Source organism: Saccostrea cucullata, unplaced genomic scaffold, assembly GCF_032062105.1.
Source record: "Saccostrea cucullata isolate Sc308-1 unplaced genomic scaffold, CSIRO_AGI_Scuc_v1 ctg279, whole genome shotgun sequence".
NCBI lineage: Eukaryota > Metazoa > Mollusca > Bivalvia > Ostreida > Ostreidae > Saccostrea > Saccostrea cuccullata.
This window is the reverse complement of record NW_026933486.1, coordinates 436,578-461,058: the sequence shown is the minus strand read 5'-3', so window position 1 is coordinate 461,058 and position 24,481 is coordinate 436,578. Positions and strand designations below refer to the sequence as shown.

Below are 24,481 nucleotides of genomic sequence, written 5' to 3'. Positions count from 1 at the left end.
ACTGATGTAAGCAATTCAACTTTATCAACATTTTTTATCTTGACCTTCATTTGACCTTGATTTTACTTTTATCAAATTGTGTTTAAATCAGTTCTAAATATGAAAACCATTGATAATATTATTTCAACTTTATATGCTTATCCATACTGATGAGCTCTTTTCAACTGCATCAACTTTGTTTGCCCTTGACATTCTCCTTTGACCCTGACCTCACTTTAAAGAAATTAGTGTCAAACTTCATATGCTGATACATACTGATGTAAGCAATTCAACTGAATCACTATTCAAGATAATTTGATCAAATTTCATACACTAATACAAATTTTCATGTTGCATTACTATTATACCCTTGGCGGGGCATTCATGTCCTACGGACATATTTGTAGTCTTCTTTGAATTTTACTTTCAACATCTTTAATAGATACACATCAAAATATTTTTTTTTCAGTGTACTAGCATTAAAGCTGGACAGGTTTCATATAAGAAACTTGCCCACCATATTTAATTGGTCTCTTGCTATATCTGAGGTCCCCTATATAAACCTGCTCACTTAGCTGCTGTCCAGTTTAATCAGTTATCATTAGTGTAGATAGACATATGCTACACAGCACTTGGTAGAAATAATTGTTACTTCATCTAATACTGGAGAGTAAGATATACCAAAGAAACTTACAACAGTTGCAGAGGTCAGTGCGGTATACAGACAAACACAAATATTCGTAACTGCAATAAAATGTAAAGAAGGGTAATGCAAGGATGAAAACATACTCATGTGTCACCATTTCTTACCGATAACTGTGACAAGTAGGCATTCTGGGGAAACAAATTCTAGGGGTGCTGATATTGTAGTTTCTAAATTAGAAAATGGTATACAGTATGCCTATTTACGAGTCAGCTTAAAGTAGAAAGTTTATTTTGTGAAAGTGGTAAGATATGTGTCAATCAAACGCATTTCAAAGATTGAAGTTTTTAAAGTTTTAATAATCTCCACATAAAAGAAACTTCTGATAAAAGAGAATCTAGGTAATTGTTTAGATCTTTTAAAGATATATTTTTGTACAAAGTATTGTCTACAAGAACTATATACACTTCGCTCAGTGGTTCAGTGACTTGAAGTCTACCATGATTATGAGCACAATCTTTACAGTACCTTATACAACAACCACAAATTGAATGTCTCTTATTCTCAATCCCATATTTCTGGGGTCTTTGGTATTTCAAGAAAAGTAATCTTTACATAGACACTGCAACAATTTTTCTAAATCATCAATTGTTTACACAGTAAAACCAATGAACAATAACACAAGCATTTGATAACATACATTTAAAACAGAATTTGATATACTTTATCAAATTTCAATGAAAATTAAAATGGACATTTTTTTTAAATGTACAGAAATTTTTTTCAAGTTAAAAATTGTTATTTGCAGCTGCTTGCATTTTCTTCTGCCTCAATTCCTCCAGAAATATTTCCATCATATCTAGTGAACTTTTGCCCTCTGCTGATGGAGCACCAGTTGTCATGGGAACACTAGCCCCTGCTACATCATCGTCTGCTTTTCCTGGTTTACCAGCTTTTGGACCATAGTAACCACTACCCTGACCAATCGGCGGGGACCAGCTCTCCTTCTTCCTCTGTGGAGACCTGCTCTTAGGACGGGAATTCTTGGGGGACCTTGACCTGTGTTTTGAGCGTGACCTTGACCTGTCCCTTGATCTATACCTTGATCTGTCTTTAGATCTTGACCTTGACCTCGATCTGGTCCTTGACCTTCGCTTTGAGGAGTAGGAACGATCCTTGTGATAGTCCCCCCTGCTTTTATAGCTGTCATGATACTGGCCCCTTCCTCTGAATTTTCCCCTTCCTCTATCTATAAACTTTCCCCTTCCCCTATCTACATACTTTCCTCTTCCCCTATCTACATACTTTCCTCTTCCTCGGTCAACAAACTTCCCCCTCCCTCTACTGTTATCAAAATACTTTCCTCTCCCCCTGCTGTTATCCATGAATTTTGAATCCCCTCTTCCCCTCCCACCCCCTCTCCCATGAGACCCAATCTCCAGCTTGACAAAAGGTTTGATAGTTATTGATTTACCATCAGACAAGATTCTGTTCTTATTATACCGATTAATCTCATAGATTTTCTTCCCGATATCATTCTTGTCTTTCTTTTCATCACCACTATGAGGTGACCTTGACCTTTTCCTTCCAGACCCACCACGATGGGAACTTGGTGACCTGCTGTGACTACTGCGTGACCTTGACCTTCTCTTTTTATGTGATGGCGGTCCTCTACTATGTTTGTTTTTGTCGTAGGAGGAGGACCGGCTTCGACTGGAGGAGGAGGAGGACTGGGAACGTCTTCTCCGATAATTCGATTTTGATCTTTCATGCTGGGTAGGGGAGTCATCTCTTTTTAACTTGACTTCAAACAGTTCTTCTTGATACGCTGGCTCTGGTTTGGGAGCGTAAATCTGCTCTGAGTGTAGGACACTCACGATGCTGACAGGGTCCTCTTCTACGCTGTCAAAAGGTCGCACGCCCACCGGTCCAAGGCTTCCTTTCTGCTCCTCCACAGAACTGTATTTGTCATTTCGAATGTGGATTCTTATTCCTTCAAATTCTCTATCCAGGTCTTCTTTAGATGGAAGACTAAATTTTTTGGGTTCACCTCTTGGTTCTCTCTCCCTCGATGACGACTTTTGTATTTGTGGTACCTTTGTTTCCTCTTTAACCTTAGTCACATCCTCCCTTCTCTCCGAGGTCTCTTTAAATGTATTGCGGAACTTGGAGACCGTCTCCAACTTAGGCTTTTGTTCTTGATACTTATCATCAGAATCGAATCTCGACTTCCTTACAGGGTTCAAGTCTTTGTAATATTTCTCATCTGACGGACTGTCCCACCTCGATTTCACCACTTCTTCTATGGACCCTATCTTGTCAGGTCTCTTTTTCTCTGAGTCCACATCACCTGGATATTCTTTCCTCTTTTTGTATTTCTTTTCACCTCTGTATTTTCTGTCTCCCTCCATCTCCTCCATACCTTTCTCCCTCTTGTACATATCTTTTTCGTCTTTATAGTATCTTTTTTCCCGAGGAGACATGCTTCCTCGACTTTTTCTCTTCTTTTTCTCTGCCTTGTCATCTTTGTTCTTTACTTTCTTTGCCTTCTTCTTCTTCACTGGCGACACGCTCTCACTTCTTGATTTATCATCATCTGTAAAACTCTCCTTCTTTATTTCATCTTTATGAAGTATTTTCTCTTCTTTGAGCTGTATAGAGCTGTGATTTCCTGACTTTGGGGAAACACTCCTTTTCTGACTCAGAGATCTAGAGTTATCTTCCTTCTTTATTGACAGCTGTAAAGGTTCAGTAGATTTGGATTTGATTTTCATTAAATTTTCAGTGAGGCCTTTTTTCACCCTTTCCTCTTCTTGTCTGTTAGGATCAAAATCATCAATGTCCCCATACAATAAATCAAGTTCCTCTTTCTGAGATTTCTCTCTGGGCATTTCTTGGTACTCCATACTTTTCTGGTCTTCACTGGTACTTCTGTCCGGGTTTCTGTGCAGTCCTTCAGGATAAGGATTTATATTCCTACTTCTATCTGGATATTTCTCCAAGTCTCTATCTGGATTTCTATCCAGGTACTTTCTATCAGATTTTCTGTCCATACTTCGTCTGTCTGTTCGTCCTTCCATACTCTGTCTGTCTCTGCTTCCACTAGACTCTCTCAGCTCTCTGGACTGTTCTTCAAATTTCTTCCTGTAATCTGGATATTCACCTCCACTGCGATCATTATCTCTTCCTTTAAACATAAAAGATGACTGATGGTCTACATTGTATTGACGACTTGGAGATTCCTCAGGTGACCTTGACCTATATCTTTGCCTAGATTCCTCTGGTGACCTTGACTTATATCTTTGCCTTGGTGGGGATTTCTCTGATTTCTCAGTCTCCTGTCCAAAATCCAAGCCTGGAATACCATCATATTTACGTCTGCCAAATATATCCTTGTCATAATCTGGAGACCTTGGTGACCTTGACTTCCTTGACCTTGAACTTCGTGGGGATCTATCCTTTCTTTTCTTGTCACTCCTAAATAGAAATATAGAGTTAAATATTGTGAATATGATTTGATTTCTCAAGTACAAAAAAGAACTACTTTCTTGTTGCTTTGCCTCACCTGCTTCTGTCCTCGTTAATTAACTTTTTCAGTGTCGCTGTGGTGCGATCCATAAACATTTCCTCATCTGAATCTCTCCCGTCATCATATCGCGACTGTTTGCGGTGACGGTCACTCATATGCTGTCGATCCTACAAAAATTATTACTTTTCACAACACTGTTTTCATTACACATACAAAAGAATGACAGATGATTGTTTTTCAATAGGTACTGTAATATAGCAAAACTTAAGAGTATTAAGTCATCTTCCTGTACTAAAAAATATAACTCATCTACAATTAGCTTATCGTTCATTTATGTTTAAACTTAATATGGATATAGGATATTATAAACACTTTGTACAGTGATCACTCTTGTTTGTAGGAGCAATATCTACTAGAACCCCGTTTTTATCGTACCTTTTTGTAGAGTAGGAATCGGAGGGCCTCCCTGGCCTCTACAGACTGAGGTTCTATGTCCAGGGCCCTCTTTATGTACATCTCAGCCTCCTCAAAATTATCTATGTCCTCCTTCCTGTAAACAGAGAAAACAGTCATGTTAAACATTTCAACCTAAAGAACTTTATTCGGCAATAACCAATATTTGCCCCCCAAATCAAACTTTGATGGAGATATATTTAATTAAGTTCGTAAACAGGGGAGTATATGCTGACTTAAAAGCACTGAATATATTCATAAGTAATGACGCCATATGTACGTAATGACGTCACAAACATGACATAAATTTCAGTTTTTTATGAATTTCAAAGTCATAGCTTACAGAAAAAATGTACATATTTCGTCGATATTTTGAGTAAAAAAGTTAGTGTGTTCAGGATCAATATTTTGATATTATGTGTAGAATGATAATATCAATGAAATATGTCAATATTGTTCCTGAACAAACTTTTCTATAAATTTTAAAGCTAAAATTGTTGAAATTTTGTCCATTTTGTCCTCTTTCTGAAAAAGGATATAAAATCGGACTAGTTTGTGACGTCATAAAAACAAAAATTGTGAATACACTGCTTTGACACTATAACATTTTCTGTTAATTTATATTTCTCATATAATTTATTGAAATCAGCACATTTCAGGAAGTTTTCAAAATTTGACTTTTGTGGGGGCAAATATATGCAATATACCGCATATAGTTCTTTCCCCCTTTTAATACCTTGCTTTAAATGAAATGTACTATACGTAAGGAATTAAAATGTGGGTTACTTACATTCGGGCTACGGCTAGTAATGTTTCATACATGTACTTCTTAGCATTCTGATGGTTGGGGTTTATTTTTAAAGCTTCTTCAAAGTCTTCCATAGCTTTAGTGTAGCTCTCATTGTTTGCATACCTACAAGTTTAAATGTGATATTAATTAGTTCTTGTATGTGAAAAACAATTTCTTTTAATACGCGAAATATAATTCTCTTGTTGACTACTCAGCTCTTCTTTGAAAGGAATTTTATAACAGCTATGTGTACGGGATGTCCTTTAGTTTTCTCTTGGCTGCTGCTATCTGCCACCTCCTACCAGCCAATGACATAAATCTGCAGGATTTCTTTATCTCTATACATACCAGGCTGCTCAGTGCTTTATTGTTTTGTATACTTACAGGGCCCCTCTAGCAGTTAGAGCTTCCACATTTAATGCATCAATCTGTAGTGCTTTATTGTTTTGTATACTTACAGGGCCCCTCTAGCAGTTAGAGCTTCCACATTTAATGCATCAATCTGCAGTGCTTTATTGTTTTGTATACTTACAGGGCCCCTCTAGCAGTTAGAGCTTCCACATTTAATGCATCAATCTGTAGTGCTTTATTGTTTTGTATACTTACAGGGCCCCTCTAGCAGTTAGAGCTTCCACATTTAATGCATCAATCTGTAGTGCTTTATTGTTTTGTATACTTACAGGGCCCCTCTAGCAGTTAGAGCTTCCACATTTAATGCATCAATCTGTAGTGCTTTATTCAGGTATTGCATCGCTTCTGTTTGCTTTCCCATCTTAAAATATTTGATACCTTCTGCAACACTGAAAACATAAAAGTCTGCACATGTCAACACCTGGTTATCAAAGTGAACACCTATCATGGTTTCCTGTTACATTTTGTGTAGACAGATGTCAGACAGGCTGATGTTTTATCCACAGATACATATCAATCGCAAGAAATTTAAATTAGTATGCATCATTGTGCATTGATAGAAATTGTCATGATTTAAAATTTTCATCAAAACTACTTTAAATTTGAGTTCACATTTTGCAAATTACTACTCAGAAGACATCGTTGCAATCCACAGCCAAAATGTACGACTCCTCCCATTCTGGATGTGAGTAAAGCATAGTCCGAAAATGAACTTTGACATGACCTTGCAATACCTAATCACAGTTTACAAAATATTTCTAGTATCCTGTTGAAGTCATTCGTTGATTTCAATTGCAATGAAAACAAAAACATATAAAAAAAAAAAAAGCCCATAATGTACCTATAATGAGCCCACTATGTACCTCTGAAGTGCCCACTTTTGGGATTGCTGTTTTCTCAGTCCCTCAGCCATCTCTTTCTCCGGAAGTTTCAATCTAAAATATTACAATGTTGACAGACAAATGTTGCATTACAGAAACTCTTTTTTTGGTTAAATCTTTACTATTCATTGATAAATCTACAATCATACATACTTATGCAGGCCTCTCATGTAGGAAGACGAGTCCTCTAGCTTCAGTACCCCCAATAGGTAGGGCACGTTTCCCATGTTGTTAAACCCCAGAATCGAATGAAGGAGTTCATCAAAGGTCAAACCGCGAATATGTAACTTACGCCTGTAATAAAACATACAAAGGTCAAACCGCAAACATGTAACTTACGCCTGAAACAACATATATAAAATACATTAAAAATTTTATCAGGGACCTTTCTTCTCAGTTTTATATTAAAGATTTAGTTACTCCTTTCAATTATCTTCATATGTGTCAAAAGCTGTGTAGTGTTCAATTTTGTTTCATAATGAACATCTTTTCTGTGCCAAAAAAATGGGTGTGTGATATTAACCTCAAGTTTTTTTAAAATCATTTATATGAGTCTGAAAACAAAAATGGATTATTCAGCATTTCAATATATCTGCTGGACTTAAAGAACATCTCCCTCTGACACAACACAATCAGATATTTTGTTTGTCCTTCATCTTTGTCTTTTTTACCTATACTGCACAGGAAACTCATCTGCATTAATTAAACCCTGAAAATCAAAAAATATATATAGATAATAGTTATCCAATTCAACAATGTCAGAGAAGAAAACTTAAAATTTTAGAAATGAAAAAAAAAAATCATAATTGCGTTGTTACATTCTGTTATGTTCTTTTTATATTGGCAAAAACATATGTATATCTGATTTTAAAAGCTGTTTGAATTTTTCATGCTGGAGACATGAAGTATCCTTAAAATATATATTTATTTCTAATAAAAAGTAAAAAAAATTTTGTTAAGTTGGCAAATAAAGTAATAAAAGTTACTGTATTTGATTTCTAATACTGGGGACATTTTTAAAACCTTTCTTTACACTATGTAATTTTCTAAGATTCATACCAATTTAATGTGCTCCTGTTCCTCAGAGAGAGCTCTCTCATTTAACGAGACAATGATGCGTTCGGACTCCGAGTTCACATTCACTACCACACCTACAAAACAACACAAGTCAATATCAAGAATGCCAGCACACTGAAATCTGTTAGGAAACCACCATAATTAAAAAGTTATTTTACGATCCTAAAAGTTTGAATCCTGACCTCTGACTTTGTCCTTGACAGTAAAAGCCTCTGTGGGGCTCTGATATGGGACCCTAGGGAGCTCCTTTGCGGGACAGAATGCCGTTAATTTCATCTCGTCGATATCTCGAGCTTTGTCGTTATCCAGACAGAGGAGAGTCAGGACAAGTCCACTCTCCAGTGAGGAGGTCACGACCCCTATCACAATGTCGTATCTCTCTAAACTCTAAAAATAAAACAAACATAGGTAATCAGAGATTACAGAGCTCACCTCAACGAATGATGTCTTTAAGTAAGGCAAAGTCACACAATTAACCAACAAAAAGTGTACATTCCAGAAATGAAAATATTTAAGCAATTTTGATCGATACATCGAAATAGACCTACATAAAAAATTTAAACTAGTTGTTCATGAAAATGTAATTAAAATTAAGCATCTGAAGCAAATTTGAGAGTTTTCATCTCCTGATGCAACATTTGTGCAAGTTTGGTTTGGTTTATACAATGTTATATAAGCCTTCAAGTTTTTTGGTAATTGACCTGCACCCATAACTTTTACCTGGTCTATTATCTGAAAAAATGTATGTCGAATTCAGCATCCAAAGTAAGTCCATTAGTGTGCATCCTGATGTATCGTCCATGCAAGTTTGCTCATTATAGGGCTCATAGTTAATTGGAAATGATACATTCATCACAAACTAACATTTTCACTCATCCACAAAATGTAGGTCAGATTCAGCATCCGAAGCAAGCCTGGTAGTATGCATCCTTAGATGTATCATCCATGCAAGTTTGGTCAACATAGGGTTTATAGTTACTTGGAAATGAAACCTGCACCAAAAACTTTAACCTGTTCACTCAACCAGAAAATGTAGGTCAGATTCAGCATCTGAAGCAAGCCCGGTAGTATGCATCCTCTCCGTGCAAGTTTGGTCATTAAAGAAGTCATAGTTACTTGGAAATGAATTATGCATAAAAAACTTTAACCTGTTCACTCAACCTGAAAATGTACATTGTAGATCAGATTCAGCATCCGAAGCAAGCCTGGTAGTATGCATCCTTAGACGTATCATCCATGCAAGTTTGGTCAACACAGGGCTTATAGTTACTTGGAAATGAAACCTGCACAAAAAAATTTAACCTGTTCACTCAACCGGAAAATGTAGGTCAGATTCAGCATCTGAAGCAAGCCTGATAGTATGCATCCTTAGATGTATCATCCATGCAAGTTTGTTCAACACAGGGCTTATAGTTACTTGGAAATGTTTGGTGCACCAAAAACTTTAACCTGTTCACTCAACCGGAAAATGTAGGTCAGATTCAGCATCCAAAGCAAGCCTGGTAGTATGCATCCTTAGATGTATCATCCATGCAAGTTTGGTCAACATAGGGCTTATAGTTACTTGGAAATGAAACCTGCACAAAAAAATTTAACCTGTTCACTCAACCGGAAAATGTAGGTCAGATTCAGCATCCGAAGCAAGCCTGATAGTATGCATCCTTAGATGTATCATCCGTGCAAGTTTGGTCAACATAGGGCTTATAGTTACTTGGAAATGAAACCTGCACCAAAAACTTTAACCTGTTCACTCATTCGGAAAATGTAGGTCAGATTCAGCATCCGAAGCAAGCCCAGTAGTATGCATCCTTAGATGTATCAACCATGCAAGTTTGGTCAACATAGGGCTTATAGTTACTTGGAAATGAAACCTGCACCAAAAACTGCACCAAAAATGTTAACCTGCTCCAAAAACATTAACCTAGCCATTCCTTTGCTGAAATTGCAGCATCTGAAACTTTGACTGGTACAATGAAACACATTAGAAGCATCTTCCATGCATGTCTAATCAATATAGGACATAGAAGTACTTTAAAAGAAAACTGCTCCAAAAAACTTAACCTGGGACGCCAACGCCGACACCGACGCCGAGGGTATTACATAAGCTCCCCCAACTTCGTTGAGGTGAGCTAAAAACTCGCATAATTAAGAATTGTATCTAGAGAAAAAAATACCATTTTACAACTCTTTAAACAGTTAAAATACCAGTACAATAAATTTACAAAGTTTCAATATAAGTGTTACTTCTAAAAGTCATTGAGACAAACTATAAATGTACTCACATTGAAGAAATGTCTTCTGGCAGCGGTCCAGTCCACCCCCATGAATGACTCAATAGGCGGCATCTTGGCGTAAGTATCTGGTAATAAATATTATAATGACTACAGAGATGGCACCTTGACATAAGTATAGACCTAGTAATAGATCAAACAATGCTGAAAGCTCTCTCAATCAGAGATCTTACCATCACTATATGCATGTATATTTATAAACAATGTACTTTAATTTTTTTTTTATTGATTGCTTCCGAAAATGTCCTGTTTGATGCTGTACAGGGGGAAATTTTCTCTTCTTAAGAACATCATAAACGATGACAGAAATTTCATTTTAAGTTATAAGGACAATAAGTATAAAATATCGGTCTTTACAAACATGACTAACACACATTTCATATTTGTACTAAATCAAACACCTGTACTAAGGTTCAGAAGGGGAACTGAACAAAAAATGATTCTCCCCTTTTAAAACTGTGCAATGTACATGTATTGGCGAGGACATCTTTTATAGCAATTTATGTCATTATCTAATGAGAGGTCCAGCATACCTTCATCAGTGGATACTGGTGGCTCTACTGAAGCATCTTCTAGATGTGTAAACAAATAATCTGCCTTCTTAGCCACAAAACTCTGTATTCTCTGGGATATATCTCCTCGAAGCCTAAATTCAAAGTTTAAATTTAAAGTACTGTAAATTTCAATTCAACTACATCTAAAATTTGTCAATAAAAAGAAAAATTTGCAATTCAAACATGCTGTCCTTGGCAGTATCTACCGAGGTGTTAATAAGTAGATATCTTGACATATTGACCTTACCCCGTTGTGACATGCTGTCCTTGGCGGAATCTACCAAGGTGTTAATAAGTAGATATCTTGACATATTGACTTTACCCGTTGTGACATGCTGTCATTGGCGGTATCTACTGAGGTGTTAATAAGTAGATATCTTGACCTATTGACCTTACCCTGTTGTGACATGCTGTCGTTGGCGGTATCTACTGAGGTGTTAATAAGTAGATATCTTGAACTACTGACCTTACCCTGTTGTTATGTGCTGTCGTTGGCGGTTCTACCGAGGTGTTAATAAGTAGATATCTTGAACTACTGACCTTACCCTGTTGTTACGTGCTGTCGTTGGCGGTATCTACCGAGGTGTTAATAAGTAGATATCTTGACCTATTGACCTTACCCTGTCGTGACGTGCTGTCGTTGGCGGTATCTACCGAGGTGTTCCGTCATGCTACTGGGCACCTGCTGCTGCTCTATCTGTAGACATCTCACGAGTTCTGGTCCGTGGTACTGTACTGCCTGACCCAGAAGTCCAGAGTCCATGGTGACAACTTATAACCTGTAATCAAGTTCACAAAATAACACATGTTCTAATGTCAAGCAAGTCCTTCCATCAAATTTAAAATTAAAACTATGGGGAACAAGAAAGCACCAAAATAATAGGGATTTACTTTTATGGATATAGACACCTTACATATACATGTCAAAAACAATTGATCTGTATTGCTCTATCATCATTTCATGCATGGATGAAGTTGAAAACCACTTTTCATCCATTTTTTTAAATGAAAAAAAAAAGTCAATTTTCTTGCTATTCAGACTGAATTTCTGAAAAAACACAGAAAAACAAACCTGGTCTTTTCCAAGACATTGATCAATAAAATTATACATCTTTTTTATTGCTACATTATTTTCGTATTTTAGGAGGGCATCTTATTTCCCTTTCTCCCTAAATGGTAGTCCTCAACAACACTAGCGATTGTTCAAGCTCTTCAATCATTTGCCTTCCTGTAGATGTACTGTCATCAATTGCTCAAATTCTTCTAACATCATAGGAAATGTCAGCCTTCTTGAAAGAGCGTCGTCATCAGGTAATATCAAATCAGTCTTAATGAAAACACCTCCCATTGCCGTCTTCTCTGTATACATTACTTTTTTGTTTCCATTCTTTACGAGTGTTGCAGATGAATTCCTCATTTTTAATTCTCTGTCTGACATCTTCCAAGGCTACAGGAATGCTTCCAAAGCAGCATGTATTTCAGGTAACCACTGTATACTACTCACTTCACATCATGACTAAAGGAAGATTTGGTAAGATATATAGCTCTTCACTGGCGTGGTCCATCGTTTAGCATGTCTTATACATCAGAAATCATCTTTTTCAGTCTCGAGACATTCAAATCTAGTTTCTCCCCACATATAAATAAGCCAAATTGTAATTTTCTTTACATCATTTTGATATGATAAATATATAATTATGTACAATTTAAACAAAAAAATATATTAAAATCAATTTAAATTCCATACAATATATATTTAAATAACAGCTAATTTTCAGTCTTGCACATTTCCATTACTTGGCCAACTTGACAATATGCAGCTTTTGGTCTCCTAAAGAATTAGAAATGAAATATTTAATGTGTGACAACTTCTGAAGTAGATCTACATATATTTACAATGGATATAATTAAAACTAAGCATACCTGATATATTCGTACTGGATGTCACAGCATGCATTCAAGATAACGAGATCGAGAAGTAAACGAAGATATAAATAAATATATGTAATAATTTAACTAATTATTTCTGCAACGAGCTGGGAGCATTAATTTACTTCGCATTTCCTTTATTTTACTTCGATTCTTTTATTTCGTGTTCAAACAAACGAGTGTAACTGTATAAGCATGGTACAAAACACAGTTGACACGATTTATAAGGATAAGTTTCTGTTTTAGTTTTCAAATACAATCAAGAATACACTGTCTAACACGTTCATGACTCTTTAAAGAAAACACGGATTTATTAACTCGAATTGGCGATACGACGCTGAAGCCTTTGCCCAAAGAGCAAGTAGATCTGTCACTCCTTGTTCTATGTTTTTCAATGTTGACTCTTAATTTGTCCCCAAAACAACATCAACAGGCAACATTGCAGGAATTTAATGCGATTAAAATATGTGCAAACCTATGTTGTATTCCGTAAAACCTTCTTCATTTGTTAAACTGAAAAAGAAAAATCCAACAACCACCAACCAAACATGGAGGGCATGCAAAAGTGTTTTCAATATATGAGTTATCGATCCCGATGTTAAAATGTTACAAGTATCTTTACTCCTCGCTAAGATATTTAACAGTACTACAGAAGTGAGAGTACTGTGTAACATTTTATTCGAGGAGTGCTGAGTGGTGTAAATCAGATGTGGATAGTTAAAAATTCCAAGGAACTAATAAAAAAATTATATCACAAGTTTACTCAGTAAAATCAGAGACATACAGAATGTCTCTGGTAAAATCAACACCTTAAAAAGTAAAAACTTTCGACTTTTCAACTTTATAAAAAATTAACCATTCCCATCGCCCGCGTGGCGCGATGGTTAGAGCGTCTGCATGCTGTAGAGTAGCGAAGTATATTTAAGTAAGGAGTTGAGCCATTGGTCATTTGCTTTTTTCAAAATTCATTCTGTGGTACACAAAAGTACTCTAAAGTTGATATTTAAAAGATGCTTGCGTTTCTGTTTGACAATATCTGTGCGGTTTTTCGGAGACCACGTCTTCCAACACAATCTATTGGAATTCCCATGGGTACCAATTTCGCTCCGTTATCAGTAGACCTTTTTAAGTATTCATGCGGAGCAAAATTTGCTCGAAATCTTGTACGCGAAAAGAAGAAAACCTTGTTGTGGTCTTCATTTCGACATTAAGATATATCGACCACGTTTTGTCGATGCGATATAACGAGGTGAGTTTGACTGAGATAAAAGATACCACAGAGTCTGATACATTTGTTTATAATTCATACTTGGATATTTTACGAGAGAAGACGTGAATGGTTATCTAAACAACCAAGCTCTATAATAAACGTGATGATAGATGATGACTTAACTTTTCAATCGTCACGTCTCTTGCCATATGCATCACTATACCTTCATCATCTCATTCTGGTTCTGCATACGGGGTATACATGTGTATCTCAGTGTCAGGGAATTCGATATTCAGGAGCATGCGTACTATTTCTAAACGATCATGTCAATCATGTCAATTATTGACAAACAAGTTGCTGAAACAAGGATATCAGCAGTCTTGTTTAAAGTCATCATTTCATAAGTTCTGTGCCAATCTATTATCGATACAATGACCTTTTCAGCAAAAACAATCTTTCACTAATTTATCGAAGTCCGACAGTACGTGCTGACTAACATTTTTTATACTACATTGCAATTGATAGGCCATTATTTGCACACTGAAATGTCGATGGATTTTCTTTGTTTTTCCTGATAATGACAAGGAGCACACGGCGGGTGTGAATGATCGGCAGAGGATGCTTATTTACTCCCCCAGAGCACCTGGCCCCACCTTTGATGTTATAGAGGTCTATGCTCTGCACCTGAATTTGTATTGTTTGATGGACTTTTAAGCTTGAATATTCTATGTATTTCATTGCATGAGCTATTTAGATATTTTATATGGAAGTGTATAATGTATTAATGACTTCGCGCCATTTTCCATTTTTGATCGGGATCAGAGTAAGAGAATAGATCACTCCCACGTGGATGACGTCAAGGATGGAAAAGAAAGGAAATTGCGTTTTATTCAAATCAATGCGCCGATCAGAAAATATAGTTCTTTAAATCTTATACAATTATTAAAAGTTTAAACTATTTTAAGATACAAATCATGAAATGAGACTTAAAATGTAAAATTTCATTTACAAAACTGATATCATATCTTTCTAAACTTGACAAAATATCGATTTAGATTTATAATTTGCGGAAGGTTATTCGGTCCTTTATTCGCGGTACTTAGCGAGAACATGTCCTATAACTCCGAAGATGGTGATAGGTAAGAAATTAACAGAATGAAATGGAGTGAGATTTGTATGAAACTTTATGAACTGAAACTTCTACCTACAATCTAACATTTGTGTAAATTATGTGTCCATATATTGACGAGTTTATGAGAAAAATGATTTCGATATTCGGTTGCGAATCTACCACGGTGTCATGGCGGACACCGGTTCGCACGTGTGCACTCCATATGGAGATGGTTGAAGTAAAAAGAGATGGTTACAGTCGATCTGATGTATAAATTCTATCATTTAATAAAGGATTGTATCGTATATATTGTTAAATTTTAACGTTTTGTTTTCCTTGGCGTACTACCGGCGAAACATGACCACCTTCCAAGTCATTCAATGATCACGTGGTACTTCCATTTCCTTACCAAGTTACCATTTTGACATTTAATTTTTTTTATGAAATCTCCATATTTTGAAATGGGGAGTCTATATTTCACTCCATCGTAACCGCACTTCATCCATAATTTAAAACTTTACTGTGACTTTTGATGAAGAGATTTGAAGCACTATACCCTTTCTTTCCCAAATCCAATTTTCTCTGTAGATGTCACCAATTTCTTATGGAGAACCTAACTATCCTTCCTCAAAAATTTTTCATTTTTTTTATTGCTCAACAAATAATCAAAAACTTGCAACAAACTCGTGCAAAGTTCAACTCTATCAGGTTGGGCACACATCCCCAAATGGTCATTTAACCCCCGTTTGGTGGTCAATCGCCCATATCGGCGTCTTTATTAACCACCAAATGGGAGAGAAAAATCGTTTCGTTCAGTTCTCTGGAATGACGTGAAATGGCGCATAATTTCAACTCACAGGGAATAAAATATAGATATTTTTCTAAACTTTGAACAAAAAAAATCAGAATTTCAACGCGGGTATTTTTGCGCAGTGTCGTTCAAATATTTGACAAAATCGTCACCTATGTAAGCAAGTGTAACGTTTCTGTGTTTTAACTTAAAAAGAAAAATTCCCTCCATCTCGCGCGTAGTTGCACCTATCAATCGTGTTTATCACTTCATATTTCTGCCATCCGGGCAACCAATCAATTATCTTAACCAATTAAAAATGACGATCTTTTCCGAACTTGGGTCAAAAGACTGATTTAACTACGGAGGCCCATTAATGTTAATTTTCAACAAGTAAAATTAGGGGAAGGGTAAGAATTCGCTTTCATTTCGTTCATTTCGTATGCAATGGTTTTATCTTTTACAAAATTACAATATGCAGTGAATTCATGATAAAATAATCGCTCCAAAACTATAATCTTGGAATAAAAACAAGAATAATTGCAAAATGTCACTTTGTGAATTTTTTATTCAAAAATATTTAATAAATATAGTAGATACATCATAGATATGCATACTAAACCACAAAGGGTCGCACAGAAATCGTAACTTCATCCTAAAAGAAAATAAAGAATAAATGTTACATTCAAATGTAGGAAAAAATGAATATTATAGCAATAAGTGCCCACCATACAAATAAGATACGAGGAGCTCGTGTTTAACGGGATTTTACAGAGGTTTATATAGGCGCAGATTGAAAGATCATTTATAAAGTTACTTCTCTAGACTAACATCTCTTGTTTAAATATATTTTTTACCGAACTATACACAACAAAATAATTTTTCGTAATGTTTGAGAAAATAGTTCGGCCGTCACGAACAACTATGGGTTTCGTTTTTACGAAGTTCCAAAGAAATTCCACATGGAAAATTGACTAAATTGTATTAAATGGGCGAGGAATGTGTTATTTAAAATTCCCCAATGCCTGAGTAAATGCGCTTTTGCTTTATTTTAATAAGAATTGGATTTGAATAAAAAAGACCACCATTTGGTAGGTAATAAAGACGCCGATATGGGCAATTGACCACCAAACGGGGGTTAAATGACCATTTGGGGGTGTGTGCCCAACCTGTCTATAACAAGAAAAATTTTAATGTTGCTAGAAATATTGTATATTGGAAGGAAGGTGATGTGTAAATCAAGTAGAGAGGAATGATTAATGAATGAGTGATTATTACTACATTTTATTTCACAGGTCTCGGAACGAGAGACCACAAAGTGGAGACAGAGGGGAAAGTAAGGAGGAGTATATCCCAGAAGCTGGCGGCCTCATCGAGGTAGGAAGTCTGTAGTGTACAAGGAAAGGCCTGCTGTATATATGTCATAAGAAAAAATAATTAATTTTAGAAATATGCAAAAATGATTTATTGCAAAGAACAAATGGCAGATCTTTAAAAAAATAACCTCTAAATTTTTAACACAGGTAAAGTTTTGACTTGTTAAGATTTTACTGTGTATTAAATCACTTCCTGCATAGAGGGATTAGGCGACAAACAACCACAAGTAGACTGCTAGCTCCAGAGTCATTCACACCTGTACAAAATAAGCCAAACCCCCACCCCCACCCCTTAACATGAAAATTGCCACACGGTCAAAAATCTCTTCCTTTAATTAGAAAAAATGAGATTTTTTCTTTTTATTCAGAGCAACTGGGATGAAGTGGTTGACAACTTTGATGATATGAATCTCCGAGAGGAGCTGTTAAGAGGAATCTATGCCTATGGATTTGAGAAACCCTCAGCCATTCAACAGAGAGCTATCATTCCTTGTATTAAAGGTATGTGCTATGTTAGTTTGATCTTACCTTCCCAAAAGCACCACGCTCCTGCACAATGGGTGTGATGGCCGTCAAGTGGAAGAAGAAGAAATTGTTCTAAGTGGGTGAGGTCTTCTTCAACATGAGGAATATCTCAAACTAGAGCAGCACACTCAAGTTTTAAAAAAATTGTTATGTTTTAATTATTAAGTGAACAAAAGAATTATGAAATTAATGATTAGAGAGTGAAGGAAGTTGTACAGTGACCAGTCAACATGAATTAATTTTTGAAATAAAAGTTCATGGCCAGAAAATCTCTTAGCATAAAATCCTTGTCCAGGGCATATTGTTTACCCAGATGGGCACAAACTTTACCCACAGGGTGCCTGTTTGTAGAAAATTTGAAGTGTCAATTGAGCTACGTTTCTAAGTTAATGGGTTAGAGGGTTTAAATTGACCTTGAATTTGGTTTTAAATACTAGAAAAGAGGTCAAGATTTATTAAAAGACTTTCCCCCTTTCTTATTCTTAATTAAAGATTTGATTATTATTGGGTAATTTTTTTTATTTGTTGGATAATTTTTCAATAAAATGGTTCAGATCTCTCCCGCTCTTTCTGTGAGCACTGGCGGATTTAAGTGGGGGGCGCACGCCCCCCCTAAAATTTTCAAATTATGATATGACTAATATTAATAATGCCATATTTTGGTATATAACTAACCAATACGTCTTTTATTGTGCCGGTTTTACTCTTTTAAATACACCAAAACCCCAAGAGCTTCCGGGGGCTTCGCCCCCTGGGCCCCCATCATGCAAAGTACGTACAATATGATTAGGTGTTAATAATGCCGTACTTTGATACATAACTCGTCAATACCACTATTAGTAAGTAAGTAAATCCTTTATTATAGCAGGGAAATATATACTAACGGGATAGGCAACTCCTTCATCGCCATGTGTATTTACCCAAAACATCATGCACACCACTACAAATTTTTCAAACTACTTTTATTTTATCATAAAATTCTCAGTAAATAGGGTGTTTTCTGATTAATATCACTTATTCATTTGATGTATTGGAATTGATTTTTAATAAATTTTAAAGCATAAATTATAATATAATTTAAGTATTTAGAAAACAAACACCGAAATCGGTGATTTCTCGGAAATACGGCTGATCATGGGCATGTGCTGATTTTTAATAAAAAAAAATTACTATTAAGCTTAGGAATATAATCTGTGCTAGAAAACAAATCTTGAATGATTTTTTGGTAGATAATTAAAGGTTTTGATCTGAAATATGTGATAGCATAAGAGATATAATTAATTAAAGTTGACTTACGAAATCCTGTCAGTATATAGGTCCCTGATTATAGTGGCATGTGTTATGATACAATACAAGGAGGAACATTCAATATAATTAATATTCAAACACCCGGACCTATATATGTCACTTTTCACAAAAATAAATGAAGAATATACTCTATTATAGTGTCTGGTTTACTCTTAAAAATACACGAAAATCCAGGAGCTTCCGGGGGCTTCGTCCCCTGGACCCCCACAAGGGCTTCGCCATGGACCCACTGGGGGCCTTAAGGCGGCCCCCAGACCCCGTGCCTCAAAAAATTTTCCACGCCCCCCCTAATCTCAAATCCTGTATCCGCCCATGGTGAGGAGATGGAGGAGAGATCAAGGCTTTCATTGTTTATGTTTTTAGTTTCTCATTTGTGATGTTATACTTGAAGTCTAGGAAAATGTACATTCTTCTTTATGCGTGATTTTTGTTGTAAGACTTGAGTAGATCAGGATCCACAAAACTTTATATTTGTTTAACATAGGAAGAGACGTGATTGCTCAGGCCCAGTCTGGAACTGGTAAAACTGCCACCTTCTCCATAGCTATTCTACAGCAACTCAATGTAGAGGAGAAAGACTGCCAAGCTCTGGTCCTGGCCCCCACCAGGGAACTGGCACAGCAGGTACGCTCTAATGGTCCTACCGAGACCTTCAAATAATCAATCTGTAAAATATTTTGCTGTAGATTTATATGCTATATGTGTTAAGTAAAACACCCTGCTCTTTGATGTTCATGTAGATTCAGAAAGTGGTGATAGCCCTGGGAGATTATATGGGAGCCTCATGTCACGCCTGTATAGGGGGCACCAATGTCCGCGAGGATATGCACCGCCTACAGGCTGGCGTCAACATTGTCGTTGGAACCCCAGGACGTGTCTTCGACATGATCAGTAGAAGGGCATTAAGTAAGTAATGAGTGAAGGTTACCTTCTCTGAATTGCCAAGTATAATGTTTAAGTACCAGCACATGATTCTAGTGAACCGTTCATTTAAAATTTGTCTTTTTTTAGATCCCCGAAGCATTCAGCTGTTTGTCTTGGATGAGGCTGATGAAATGTTATCCCGTGGTTTCAAAGATCAAATTTACGACGTCTTTAGATACATGCCCCAGTCTATACAGGTAAGAAAGGGAGGGAATTCAGTCAAACACGCTTATAACATACTGCCAGGCTTCATTTTAAATGTAATCCATGGTATCCATAAGCTTCATATTCTTTTAAAACCCAGGGGGTAAGAAAATCACTTTGCTATAACCATCAGTTTGTTACCTTGTAAGGCTTAAAAAAAAAAATATGTTTGTTTCCTGTAACATTCCCAAAAAATTAAGGGTCAGTAGGTCGGGAATTCTTTTTTTTTTTTCTTTTTTTTTTTTGCTTTTGAATGGTCAAACGTCCCCAGACTGAATATACCAGGTGTCATATTTACAGTGGACACCCAACATGGCATCCAAAATGGCTGCCTAGCGGCAGAAAACGAACTTCAGAAAGTTGTAGGGGGAAATTGTTGTTACAATAATTATTACTCTTTATAACTGAGGTAAATGTAAATGACATATTTTATGTCTCAAGTTAAGCTACAAGGTTAAGCTACAAGCTAATTTTTTTTTTTATATATGGAATCAGCTGATTGATCAAACAAAGTTTTGTCATTTGTCAGAAAAAAAATCAACCCGGGGGTAATTTGAATGGGTCGGTCGGGTTACAGGAAACAAACATTTTTTTTAGGCCTAAGCAGGGTTTGCTGTATTGTATAATACATGTATGAAGCTTTTGGCTATATTCTTTGAACAATTAACAGTGTACGAAATTCCCGTCCGCCCGCACGCCCGAGACGTACTAAATCGGGAGCGGACGCATAAACTTTACTCTGCATCAGCCCGCTTGGACGCACTAATTTTACCCCATCCCCTCCATTTTTACAGATTTATAAATTTTTTGAGCTGGTAAAGACCAAATATTTCAATGTACATACAAGGCATTATTTCCTGGGACAACAAGGAATGAACAATAACTGATCAATAAATCTGTAAATATATGAAGAACACCACCATCGTCTTTTAACCTGAATTTTCTCTGTTTTCACGCATGAAACGATATTTTCAACTTTCCACTGGTATATTGTGCTTTTTTTTTTAACTTAAAAGATCAGACAGAATTCAAACACATTCAGTGTGTTTATTTATAAGTATTAATTAGTATTAATATTTTCACAATGATCATGCCGTTTATAAAGACAAAGCTACATAGTCAGCCTAGAGTACTAAAATTCAACACTGTTCAATTGCTTACAATATGAACTTCCATGTAACGGTAACATTCTGTGCTTTTATTCAATGGTTGTTTAAACTCATATTTGTTTTAATTAAAACAAAAATTAACTTGCGTTATATTAAATCATATCACAATATTTATACCTGAGACACAGGCACTTGTTTCTGTAATAAATTTTTGACCCATAGTATAATAATAACACGTGTTATTATTATACTATGGGTCAAAAATTTATTACAGAAACAAGTGCCTGTGACCTGAGATTAAAAATTGTATTTTTTTCTTTTAAATTAAAATCAAACAATCTCATTACATCTAAAATATACATGTGAATATATCTATAAACGTTGATATTATTAGATATCATGACCATACATATGTAATTATGATATCTTATAATCAATGTTTTCAAATGTAAAAATTAGAAGAAAAAAAAAACGACAACATAGGACATGTATTTCAGATTAGCATTTAATATTGTATTGAATATCATTTTTCCTAACTTTATAATTATGTAAACAATGACTGAATGAATAAAATTTTAATCATAGAAATTACTGTATGAAATTCAAGTGGATGTAAAAAAAAAAAAAAAAAAAAAAAAAAGAAATGTTTAAGTCTGAGTGTGTGTACCCTTATTTATAATATTGAATTTTTTATGCGGGCTTGCTAATTTTCAGCAGGGCTGACAGACTTTTTGAGTAGTCAGCCCTGCTGGTCTACCTGATTTTTTCCCGAGTTTCGTACACTGCAATTAAATAACTATAATAACTGTATATTATATTTAGCATGTAGAGAAATTAGTGGACATTGAATTTTGAACAAGTTAACATAGATTGGGTCGGGGGGGATTTAGCTTTGTACTTGAGTCTGTGTAAGTTTCTCATGGACAAAGATGCGAAAAAGAAGACTTTTCTACATTATATCGCACTCAGCTAATTTAATTGGTAAATATACATAGAAGCTGAAACTAAAAGAATTTAGACAATAAAAATTACAAGGGGACATCTTGTAAACCTTTTGAGATTGTAGACCTTGTATTGACAATGGCTGGTTGCTTCGACAGTAGGGTAGGCCTTGCACGTGAAGTAACGGTAATCCCTTATATTTCAGGTCATCCTGTTATCAGCCACAATGCCTGCCGAAGTCCTGGATGTTACCAAAAAGTTCATGAGGGATCCAATCCGTATCCTTGTCAAAAAGGAAGAATTGACCTTGGAAGGTATCCGTCAGTTTTACATCCAAGTGGAAAGGGAGGTAAGTCAAATCTGGATGTCTCTTGATCAGTATATAAATTGTATGTTATTGTCTATCTGCAGTTAATGAAACCTGCTACAACAAGTTATTCAAAGTTTAAAGGTGTTCTAACAGTATTTTATTCCACTATTTTGACTAGGAATGGAAACTTGATACTCTGTGTGACCTGTACGAGACCTTGACTATAACTCAGGCTGTCATTTTCTGCAACACCAGGAGAAAGGTGGACTGGCTAACAGATAAAATGCTCAGTCGTGACTTCACTGTGTCGGCCATGGTAAGTCCCGATTCAGATACGAATTCAAGTACAGGGGATAAGAAGATGATGAAACAAATCTATTTGACTTTCGTTCTGCTGAAGTCTTGTGTAGAATATTGAATTCTGAAAGCTTACCCCAGTAGTATAAGAGTTTGTAGATGTGTATTTTAGAGGTTTGGTATGGAGTTGACTTTACGTTTTGTTGTAGCACGGTGACATGGACCAGAAGGAGAGAGACGTGATTATGAGGGAGTTTAGGACGGGCTCTAGTCGTGTTCTAATCACCACTGATCTCCTGGCACGTGGAATCGACGTCCAGCAGGTGTCATTAGTCATTAACTTTGATCTGCCCGCCAACAGAGAAAACTACATTCACAGGTAAATTATCATTTCTGATTTCAAGGATTTAATCCTAGAGGATTGTACTCAAAAAAAAAGAAAGCTCTGATTACTTTTTGCTTTTGAGTTTTCATTGATTTGTATTATAAATGAATTGAACAAATAGATATAAACTTTGATAAATTTTACAGAATTGGTCGAGGTGGACGATTTGGAAGAAAAGGCGTTGCCATAAACTTTGTCACTCAAGAGGATGTACGGACATTGCGTGATATTGAACAATTTTACAATACACAGATTGAAGAAATGCCAATGAACGTAGCTGATCTGATTTAGAGTCTGCCATACTTCGGAATATCTTGTCTTACTGCTAGTGGAGAATTTCTACAGTGCAATTTCCTCGAAATCAATTTTCAAAGTATTTAATGAAATGTGAATTGTCGACAAGAAGATCCGAATCGAGTGGTGACGGAGAGCAGAAACTCTCGTAACGTTTTATTTAATCTGTTGACCTTGTATGAGAAAGTGCTGTAATATTGCTGCTTTTTGTAATTGTTAATTTATATTTCTAGAAATTTAAAGCAGCTCTTGTTTATCTTTCTTTATTAAGAAAGATTTATCAGAATTTTCATACAATATAACTACAAGCTTAATTTTAATTTTTTTTCATGCAAAGTGCAGTGCTCTGGTGCAGATTTTTGTATAGTACTACTAATTTCTTTGTTTAAACATTATTGTACAGTTATATTAGAGCCATCTTCATGTTTCATATGACATCAAGAGAAAGGTTGGCAATGCACTGGACATTATTGTACCGCCATCTATTGCTGGAGAAGATCGACTCTCCCTGTGTGTGGACTAACAGGAGAGATTCACATGAGACAGTAAACCCCCTGACTTCTGACAGGAATGTTTATATTATTTGTCATGTGAGAGAAAGCAATAGGTGTATTAAAAAATTCTATAATTATAAATCAGACTTGTCTTCTTTGTCATCTTGGTATGATGGTAGCTCCAGCTATAGGAAGGTGGGTGTACAAGGCATGTAGAATGCCCACATCCTAAGATTTAAAGAGTCATATTCACTTGTGAATTTAGTACTTGAGTCAAGTTTTCCTTATTAGAATTTAGAAAATTATTATCATTAAAAATATTTTGAGAGAAAAAATTCTTAACAGAAAAAATCAGTTTAAAATAATTATGTTGTAATTGTGGGGTTAGACTTAGCAAAAAAAATCTGCTGAATTTAATTTATGCTTGAGACATGCTATTTAAAATACCGGTACTACACAACTTCTGGTGAATTTTGGAATACATGTATTTCTGTTAACAAAAACACATCAGTTTTTCACTTTGATGTTTATTGCACTATTCTTCAATCCTTGTTCCCTATCATCTTGGACTTCATCAGGTTGTATAGAGTAGGACCATGGAAAATAAATATGTTCAGCAAATGGATGAAGAATACGAACTTTTTTTCTCCCAAAATTCAAATATC

At 35.7% G+C, this 24,481-nt stretch overlaps 2 protein-coding genes across 4 annotated transcripts; one reads left to right on the top strand and one right to left on the bottom strand.

The window, feature by feature from the left end:
* Positions 1-960: 960 nt before the first annotated feature.
* LOC134238465 (tetratricopeptide repeat protein 14-like) lies at positions 961-13,119 on the bottom strand. 3 transcript variants are annotated; one of them, XM_062720597.1, is made up of 15 exons: positions 13,081-13,119; positions 13,013-13,045; positions 11,229-11,387; positions 10,588-10,700; positions 10,046-10,122; positions 7,946-8,150; positions 7,746-7,837; positions 7,358-7,395; positions 6,840-6,980; positions 6,669-6,740; positions 6,075-6,194; positions 5,395-5,517; positions 4,587-4,701; positions 4,188-4,318; positions 961-4,099 (listed from the first exon to the last, which is right to left on the bottom strand). In XM_062720597.1, the coding sequence occupies exons 3-15, from the start codon at positions 11,369-11,371 to the stop codon at positions 1,411-1,413; spliced, it is 4,059 nt and encodes a 1,352-aa protein (XP_062576581.1). In that variant the 5' UTR covers positions 11,372-11,387; positions 13,013-13,045; positions 13,081-13,119; the 3' UTR covers positions 961-1,410. The 3 variants fall into 3 exon arrangements, with proteins under 3 accessions (XP_062576581.1, XP_062576580.1, XP_062576579.1); XM_062720596.1 differs by lacking the exons at positions 13,013-13,045; positions 13,081-13,119 and adding exons at positions 11,681-12,439; positions 12,532-12,858; XM_062720595.1 differs by lacking the exons at positions 13,013-13,045; positions 13,081-13,119 and adding an exon at positions 11,681-12,858.
* Positions 13,120-14,745: 1,626 nt separating this feature from the next.
* On the top strand, positions 14,746-23,957 carry LOC134238467 (eukaryotic initiation factor 4A-I-like). The gene is made up of 10 exons (XM_062720598.1): positions 14,746-14,886; positions 16,944-17,025; positions 17,393-17,525; positions 19,342-19,481; positions 19,598-19,763; positions 19,869-19,978; positions 22,242-22,385; positions 22,525-22,662; positions 22,853-23,022; positions 23,175-23,957. Exons 1-10 carry the CDS (start codon positions 14,858-14,860, stop codon positions 23,317-23,319), a joined length of 1,257 nt encoding a protein of 418 aa, XP_062576582.1. The 5' UTR covers positions 14,746-14,857; the 3' UTR covers positions 23,320-23,957.
* Positions 23,958-24,481: the final 524 nt, after the last annotated feature.